At 40.6% G+C, this 9,546-nt stretch overlaps 1 protein-coding gene across 18 annotated transcripts in view; it reads left to right on the forward strand.

The window, feature by feature from the left end:
• Positions 1-9,546, forward strand: part of cadpsa (Ca2+-dependent activator protein for secretion a) — a 121,418-nt gene that overhangs the window by 17,607 nt on the left and 94,265 nt on the right. For all 18 annotated transcript variants that reach the window (XM_036211913.1, XM_036211919.1, XM_036211915.1 and 15 more), the window contains exons 3-4: positions 1,340-1,453; positions 3,318-3,650. In XM_036211913.1, coding sequence (XP_036067806.1) covers positions 1,340-1,453; positions 3,318-3,650 — 447 coding nt within the window. The remainder of the gene's footprint in view (positions 1-1,339; positions 1,454-3,317; positions 3,651-9,546) is intronic.

Raw genomic sequence — 9,546 nt, forward strand, 5'->3', positions numbered from 1 at the left:
GATAAATGTGTATGTACCGTGATATTCTGATTAAGGCTCCCACAAACACTTATTTTAATAGATGATTAATTACCGATTTTTTTTTTTTATTAATTTATTTTTTTATTATTAGTCGAGTAATCGGATCATGGATAAACTGGATGTAAAACACACATCTTAACCAGATAATGCGTTGAACACGCGATACTGTTGGCGTGTTGTTAAGGTACCGGAGTCTTCCTAGAACTTCCTGTGTCATCACTGCTGACCTGGATTAGCACTACTGTGCATGTGTGTCAAAGACAAAGGCAGACGCGGCATTAGAAAGCACACACCTTAATTCTAAGAATACATAAATAATTGACTTCTAAATTAGTCATAGACTATTTTGATGGTTGACATAGTGGTGACTAATCCTGGCAGCCCTAACTCTGATTTCATTCTAAAATACTAAAATAAGACATAAACAGGTGCATTGAATAATCAAATCTGGAATAAGCTCATACTCAGGATAAGACCTGTTCTCACTTCATCTAGAATATTCCTTCATGCAAACACCTTATGTGCAACAGCAGCTGACTTTAGAAAAGATGCAGTAATTTTACAATAACACACAGTGCTGTGGATGGACTGGAACAGCCTCTAATCTGAGCAGGATTTCCTGCACCAATGGGATGCTCATGGTGGCCGTGGCCCCTTTGGTGACCTCTCTCTGCACAACCTTGAGAAGTTTGATCTGAACGTTTCATAAATCACCGGCTGTGGAGGGGGTGAACGAACGCTTCTGCAGACATGTTTCCATCACCATTTTTGAGCTGTGGAAACACTCATGAACTTCAAGGTTAAAGCTTGGTGGTTTGATCCTCTGCATGTGTCTTGAGATGTCCTTGAGAACGGAATTGAACCTCAGATGTTAAGAAAACTCTAAAGAAGGAAGGAAAACAATCAAAGATGCATAGGCATTTAGGCTTAGCGGTAAAGATAGTACTGAGTACAAAAGATAATTCCAAAGATATTGGAGAGTGCAGAAATACACAATTTCACTATTAAATCATGAGCAACTTATTGCTACACACACTACCATGTTTGCACATACACAAACCTTCAATAAATCTTATTTTTTAATATTCTGTGCATCTCCTAATATGTCTCAGCAAGCCCTTTGACATGCACAAAGGTTGGCCTTATAGTTGATCCAATAAGACTATAATTTACTGAGTGTTCCTTTAAACATGGGTTGCAAAATTCAAGCAGAAGACATGAAAGTCCCATCCAGAGGTTAGAGATCCTAACTTCTCTTCCGTTCCTAAATGACTTCTCTGTTGGAGCTGTGTTTGTGACCCTGCTCTTCTCTCCTCAGATCAGTAAACTGCAGCTGCAGACCATCAAGGATCGTTTTCAGGCTTTCCTCAACGGAGACACTCAGATTGTGGCTGACGAGGCCTTCATCAATGCAGTCCAGAGCTACTATGAGGTGAGTCTGTCTTGACCTTTCACGTCCTTCTGTGGTTTTGGGTTTGAACTTCTTGGGCATTTGGATAACAAATCTCAGGCTATGTCTGAATTCCCTTCTTGCTGCCTAACTACAAAAAAACTATTAACATCAGGTGGATTTTAAAAGCAATTAGGACACCATGCTCACTACTTTTTTTTTTTGACATCACAGAATAAATACAAATCTTTTACCAAGACTATTTATGAATCCACTGCTGAAAATGGAAACTTGGGTGGCTTATAGCAAATAAAATAAATGTTTTTCAAATGACAGATAATTCAAGCACATTGCATTGTGGTCTAAATTTGACGGTCCAATGAGCATCGATGCACACACATGTTTAGTTCTGGGAAATTTCTAGGGCACAGGGTTTTGGAATTGTAGATTCAGTTCTACAAAATGGTGAACCAAGTAGTGAGTAAAGAAGGACTCCAGACACAACCTCAGTCTTCCATAGTCATTGTGTTACACACTTTATTGTAACCTGTAAGATTTGGATGAAAGCATCCATCATGCTCTGCTTTTCCTCGTCAACCCGAGGCTCCACGTTTTCCTTCTGGGTCTCATTTTTTTCAAATAACTGTTAGTGAAGAAGCAGAGTTGTCTTGGATTATAAGGTTATTTCCTGGAGAAAGATGCTGCTGTTCTCCTGGAATCACAGAGGATTCTCTCTGTTCAGTCTTACATTTTCTGAAGTGATTCTCTAGGTTTTTATTTTTGGACCAGTATAAAAAAATAAAACTAAAAAGAACACTTTGAGCCAAGTTTTATAGTTTTCTTTTATTGGTGCGATTAGAACAAACCCACAGATCGACGATCTTTTCAGAGCTAATAAGCCAGTTTCAGATGATATATATTTTTTTTTCCAGCAGCCATTAAGGATTATTATAATTTAGACATTGTTACCTAAAATAACAAACAAATAATAGTAAAATGTCTCCCATTTGTGATGACCTTAAATAAAAAAGTTAACTTTGTGCTACTTTTTTCATTCACAGCTGAAAGAAAAACTTTTTTTCTGATAATTTTGCCAAATATTTTTTTTTTTAAGAATTATTGGTCAAATGTTTGTTTTTGCATTGAAATATAGATAAAATGTATTGAAAAAACATAAAATCTAGCAAATAATCCCACATAATGCTGTTGAGTTTATTCCTTTTAAATACATTTTTTTAGAAAAATTTTTCTTCATACTTTTCAATAATCATATAAATTTGTCTGCCAGGAAAGTCGCTAGTGAAGAAAATTGTAAACTTAAGAAATTTCTGCTGTTGAACCCCACATTTCTTTACAGTATTGATGTTTTTGTTCATCTGTCTTGAATAGCAATTGATAAGGGCCGAAAAATATTCACATAAAAGAACGATTCAACACTATTGTATGTATTTTTTTTCATTTGGATAACTAAATTTCAAATAGGTGCATGTTAAGATATTTTCCAGAATTTTTCTTTGAATGGAGTAAGTATCATCATCATCATGTTTGGTTTTTTCGTTAGTGCTCCTAAACTAGTATCTTCAGCCAAAGATTTTGATCAAACCAAAGACGACTTCCAGAAAGTAGTTACGCTGGAGGTTTCTTCCTGATCAGAGCGAGTTTTCCTCTCCACAGCAACTGCTTCCTGCTCATTATGGAGATTAGATATGTAATATGATCTATTGGTCCCTAATGTAAGCAGTTATCAGTGTGTAGTGGAGATGATCTGTGATCTGATCAGTTGTTTGCAGTCCACTCTCTGTCATCATGAATGTGTTCATGTGTTGGCCTCAGCGGGCCCTCTTCCTCACAAACCAGAGTATTTTTCTGGTCCTTCCTTGAACTGAAAGCGCTGTGGTCCATGCAGATCTTCCTGAAGAGCGACCGCGTGTCCCGGATGGTGCAGAGCGGCGGCTGCTCGGCCAGCGACTCCCGGGAGGTGTTCAAGAAGCACATAGAGAAGCGCGTGCGCAGTTTGCCCGAGATCGACGGCCTCAGTAAGGAGACGGTGCTGAGCTCTTGGATGGCCAAGTTCGACACCATCTACCGAGGCGAAGAAGACCCCAGGAAGCTCCAGCAGAGGCTGACGGCCAGCGCCGCCTCCGAACTCATCCTGAGCAAGGACCAGCTGTACGAGATGTTCCAGGGCATCCTTGGCATCAAGAAGTTTGAGCACCAGCTCCTGTATAATGCCTGCCAGGTAACAACAATCACAACCTTTGACTTGCAGCCAAATAAACTTTATTTTCTTCTCATTCTTAAGGATATTAACCCCTTGATGCTTTATTTTAATTTATTTCCATCTATTAAAAAAAGTTCACTTTTTGCTAAATTAAGGTCATTTTGGAGCTAAATTGGTTTGATGCATACTTGCATCAATAGGCGTTAATAGGAGTTTACATTAGAGAACACCTCTGCAGGTTCATGTTGTGTTACATACATTCCCTAGAGGTCTCATTAAATATCTTTCAATTAACCACAGACTGTTGCTCCTGTATTTGTGTTGCATTAGTCACAGATGATTGCTGACTTGGTGTTTGTCAGCCATAGTACAGGTTTGTGTCAGATTCACATTATAAAGGTGTTTTTTATTTTTATTTTATTAAAACTAATTTATCCACAGTATAGAAGTTCACTTGTCTAAGGCGAGTCTGCACTGTGATGGAGGTGTTATGTTTTAATAATCTGTCAGTTTATCAAGTTTGCAGATCCCTTTAAGATGCATCTGAACTTCTGACTGTCAGGAGTGAGTTTTGATAGAAACCTTTCAGCAAAGCTCATCCCTGATGAAAGGGGTGGGCACCACATGCTGAAGTGTCTCTGAGCAAGACATTGAACCTTGAAAGGGTGCAGAGATTAAAGTGTTTTGTAGAGCTTGAGCTGCAGCTCAGTCTGCTGCTGCTGAGAGAATCAGGGTTTTATTTCTGGACCTTTTGAAAGTCATACCTTTGAACACTTTATTAGTTTAAAGTTTTTTATTTGGAGACAGTTTAGTGCCTGAATTCCAGAGCTTGATGGGTTTTACTGGTATTCTGACTTAAAGCAGAAACCAGCTCATGAATTGATGATGATGGACTGTAAGTGAGTGAGTTTCTTTCTGTAGCAGAGTGACAGACGGACCTCTGCAGATAATCTACTGTTAAACTGCTTCATGGATGGAAGACGCAGAAATCTAATGATGTCTGTTCATCCTTCAGCTGCTGCAGATCAGCCAGTGCAGCTTTATCAGAGGTCAGGCTGCCAGTGGAGATGAGGCCGACCCCGTCACTACCCCCCCTCATCTGCACTAACTCCCTTAATGCTTCAGAGCAGCGATAGAGGCTGAAGGACCAGCCTTATAAACATGAAACGGAGCGAGAGTCGTACCAGGGCAGAAAAATCGTAGCTGGATTTGAGTCAGACTGCTGGAAGCATGTACCTCATAATACTTAATAGATAATTGAATATAAAGGGAAGGCTTAAATGTTCTTTTTTACCATACAATTGTAATGACCTCAAATGCACCATTATGCCAGGAATGAACCTCAACATGTGAACTTCTCAGGAAACATACTTAATGACTTTCAATAGAGATCATAAAGACAAAGCTGCACTTATTTGACTTAAAAGGCTTTAAATTGAAGAGGGACTTACTTATTACTGAAGTTGAAATCAATATATTCCAACATATCCTTGGAAAATATCAGAATTCTAGGACTCAGAGTTTGACACATCAGACAACTAAAGTTACCTAAACAAAGACTGTCACTCCCCTAACCACAAAACTCGAGGCCATATACTGGAAAAGTTATGTTCTTATGGATCAAACGTGACACAATCATCAGGGATTGTTATCCATGAAGACTAGGGGTGTAATCGATTTATTGACTTATTCCTACAATCCAACTAGATCAGTCTTTGAGGCAAGTTAATCAAATCAACCTGTACTATTGTAAAATAGTTTCCAGGTGAAATAAATAGACTTTAATCAATATTAAAGAATACCATTTGGATTGAGGTACAGTAGGTTTATCTTGCTATAGCGCCAACACAGATACAACACACATGATGTGGTGGCAGCAAACAATGAAAAAAACGCTTACTTCCATACCTCCCTGAACACGCCTGAACTTGTCATGTCAGTTAACCAACTCAGTGGCCTTGTGGTGGAGTGTCTGCTCTGAGACTGGAAGGTCATGAGTTCAAATCCAGGCTGAGTCTTACCAAAGACTCTAAAACTGGTACCCAATGCCTCCTGCTTTAAGGGTTGGATTAGGAGCTTAAACTACTAAACGGCTCCCGAGTGCAGCTGTTTCTGCAGCTCCCACTGGGGATTGATCAAATGTGGAGAACAAACTAGTTGTATGACAGCTAATGGGACTTTACCTTTAACAAACCATCATTACAGTCCACTGTGTGGAAATACTTGGGAGTTTTGCAAAGACATGCGTCCATACAATGCGGTAGGATGTTCCAACAGTGTATTTGCCATTCATTCTTTTTTGCTTGTATGTATATTGGCACATATTTATTTAACACTTGGTCATCTTGGAGGAAATACAAGGAATCTGGAAAACTTCACCTGCACAGTTCAGTACATTACCTGAGTCACACTGGTTGAAGTTTTTCAACTAATGAATTATATCATCAGTCACAAACTGTGATATGAATCAAATTGTTGTTAAAATGAAGTCATTACACCCTGTTGAAGATAAACACTGGTCATTCTCAAGATGGATGAAAACATTGGCTTCCTTTTATCTACGTTTGAGTCATTAGGCAGCACTTTGAATTTGGAAGCCTTGAGCTCTTTCCTCTTGCTCAGATGCCAGCCCAAACACGTTAGAGATTTATTTGTCTGCAAGTGGATATATCTGATGATATATCTGCTATATTTGATGATATAAGGCTGCTCTGACTAAAGACAAAATTCTACGGTATAGAAAACTCACTAAGCCAGTCTGGTCCTCCCCTAACTCTGTCCATGAGCCTTTCTACTCTCCTCTTTACAAACTCAGCAGGAAATGAGTCAAAATGTGAGCAGGAACTGTCTGCAGACTGAAGAGCATTGGGGTTGAGTGTGCAGGTACAGACTCGACTTTGGTCCACAGTTCCAACAGACCAGAGAGGGTCTCAGAACAGCACAGATGACTAACTGCCCCCTCCACATAATGAGTACTTGGGTCAAACAACTCTTTTGACAAGTGTGCATTTGACTGTAATGATGGCTGGAGCGCAGACTGAAAAGACTGAGTCGCAGCCCAAGTCTGCTGATATGTGGAGAGGAAAGAACAGAGTGGGTGGCGGTTCCTTTTTCGTCAGATGGATTTTTGCCATTAGGACTTCGCCCTTGAAAGCCTCCGACTGCTCAGAATGGACTGCAGGCAGAAGATGAGAGCAGAGCGGACGCCAAATCAATGAAATCATGTGTACAATGAACGACAATCAGCGGTAATTTCAGCCATCAGAGGTTCATTTCACCCAAGAACTGCAGCACCAGGATGTTGCTGGGTAAATCACAGTTGCACCATGATCAGAACCAGCAGATCCTGCAGGAGCATGAAATACATCCAAGTAACACAATCACAACAGTTTACTGAAAATAGACACAGAGCTACAATTCTGTTCTCCTGCTGTAGATTAATGCTATTCGGGCTAAGACCACACTAATAAAACCAGACTGCTACCATGTGGACCCCCCCTGAAGAGAGTGAGAACATGCATCAAACAAGACTCCTGACATGAAGACAAAACAAAACCTGATGTTTCTTACACTAAACCTTTAAAGGTCCAGATTTCTACAGCTTCTTAGTACTTTAGGGAGAAAATCCTGAAGATATGTGTCACCACTCAGATTGGGTGTTGTGATCATTCCTGTATGGAAAAAAAACACTGCAGGAGCTGGAGAGATTATGCATCAGTGCAGGTCTGGAAGAGCTAGAGGAAAGAGCTCAGGGCTTCCAAATTCAAACTGCTGCCCTCATGTCTCCAATGTAGATAAAAGGAAGATGACGTTTTCATCCACCTTGGGAATGACCATCTGGCTCTAAACTGTGGAGTGGATATTTCCAATATTGGTTATTATTTTTGTTGCACCGGTAATGTTGGGTTGGGTTGTGTAAGCTAGAGGGAGAAATTGTGGAAAAAAAAGGGGAACATGGGGAATAGGTGGAGCCTTACTTCACCAAGAACTCAGAGGTGAATTTCTAATGAACTCCTGGCTCTCTGCAGAAATTATGTCCTTGAAAACAACACAGTTTTTTGGATTTTGGCTAAAAATGGTTTAATCATTATTGAAAGACCTCTGGGAAGGATTTTAAGAGATCAAAAGATGATTGAAGTTGTTTGTTCCAGCTTATTATTTGGCTCTGGATTCTTTTTGGAATGTGGGAGCATCCTGAGGATTTGAAATGTTGGTTGGATGGAAGAGTGTTTCTTGAAATGTTTTCAATTATTTTTTTAACGTCAACACGTAACAGATCATTTTAAACAATTAGATGAAAAGTAGAGAAAGTCTTGACTGGCTGGTTGGTCCATGGTCTCCTCCAGTGGTACATGGAGCTCAGTTTGTTGTGGGTTAACGTCTGCAGACAGGCAAATTAGATTTAAAGACAGCCCACACACACACAGACACTTTAGGGAGTGGCTTGAGCGCTCTCATGTGAAGCTCAGTCTTCCTCTGCGAGCATGTTTCAAGTCCTGCTGACGGCCGAGGCTCCATGTCTGCTCTGTGTGATGATGATGTTGATGAAGAGCGCTATAATGTGGTATTGATGAACTCGTGCGCTCCACATCAGTCTTGGAGAGGTGCACGGATGTTAATTTGAGGTAAAAAAGGAGTTCAAACCACCACAACTGTTGCCGTGACAACTGTACACAGACGCTCCCTCCCTCAGCCCCTACCATCCTTCCCAGTTGCCATGCCAACTGTTGTCCCCTCATCAGGAGGGAGGGGCGTGTTTTCTCTGTTTTAATCACATCAGGGTTTGGGGAGATGGGGTGCGCCCATCCGTGCCACACGAAAGCAGCTCCTTGAAATCAATGGAGATGGAGAGATGAAGAGGGAAAGAGAAGAAAGAGGGATGAGTGTGGAGGGAGGAACGTGGGAATGAGCAAGAAAGGAAGCACAGAGGGATGGTAGACGGTTGCAGAGGGAGGGGCAGATGAGGAGCATGAAGGGAAAGATGAAGACTAATGGAGGGCGGAGCTTCTGGAGAACAGCAGTTTCATCCTGACGTTTGGTGATGGAGCAGATCTTCCTCTAATGACACTCATGGCTGCTTCTGCTGGCTGAAACTCAGCAGAGACGCCGTCTGGTCCCTCTGACGGCACTAGCCCCGCCCTCTGGCAGCTGTAAACTTTTATCTAAGCAGGTGTGTGAACAGGTGACTGATGTGAGGGATAAAATCTGCCTGCTCTGAGGGTGAAGCTTCAAATTCTGGAGCTGTGAAGTTTCAAAGATCTTCTGTTTCCTCTTTTATCAGCCACGAGTCTGAATGAATTTTATTGTTCTCTGGGAAATAATTTTACATTTTTTTATTTGTGACTATGGTGCAGCAATAGTTAAATCACAAACAAACTTCGCCCCCTGGTGTTCATTAGTAGAAACGGGTAGAAGCTTTATGGTAACTGAGTGTACCAGCTTTACAATTCTTCTTCTCAGTCTTTGTTTTTATTGTGAAATAATAGATTTATATTGTTTACATCAGAAATAGTTTTGTTATCATATTTTTCTCGTGTACTGTGTTGGTTTCTGTTTCTTTGTTGCTGAGCATGCTCAGAGCATCCATGCATGTCCAGGTCCAACCAAGCAGCTCTTTTAGTCCAAGCCCTAAATTCCATTTCTGTAAATCATCTTAACCAGGAAGTACCAAGTGTTTTTTTTCCTCTAAGGACCACTAGAGACAGATTACAGAAGAGTCATTTCCTGTCAACTCAAATAATAACGTCTGATTTTGCACAAAAAAAATGAATCACTCCAAGAACTCTTTTGCTGTTCATGAGAATTATATGTGTGTAGGGGTGTGTGGGTGTGTGTGTGTGGGGGTGTGTAGTGTAGGTGTATGTGTGCGTGTGAGTGTGTGTGTGTTTGTGTGTGGCGGGGGGAACCTTATTTT

This window comes from Oryzias melastigma, linkage group LG5 (assembly GCF_002922805.2).
Source record: "Oryzias melastigma strain HK-1 linkage group LG5, ASM292280v2, whole genome shotgun sequence".
NCBI lineage: Eukaryota > Metazoa > Chordata > Actinopteri > Beloniformes > Adrianichthyidae > Oryzias > Oryzias melastigma.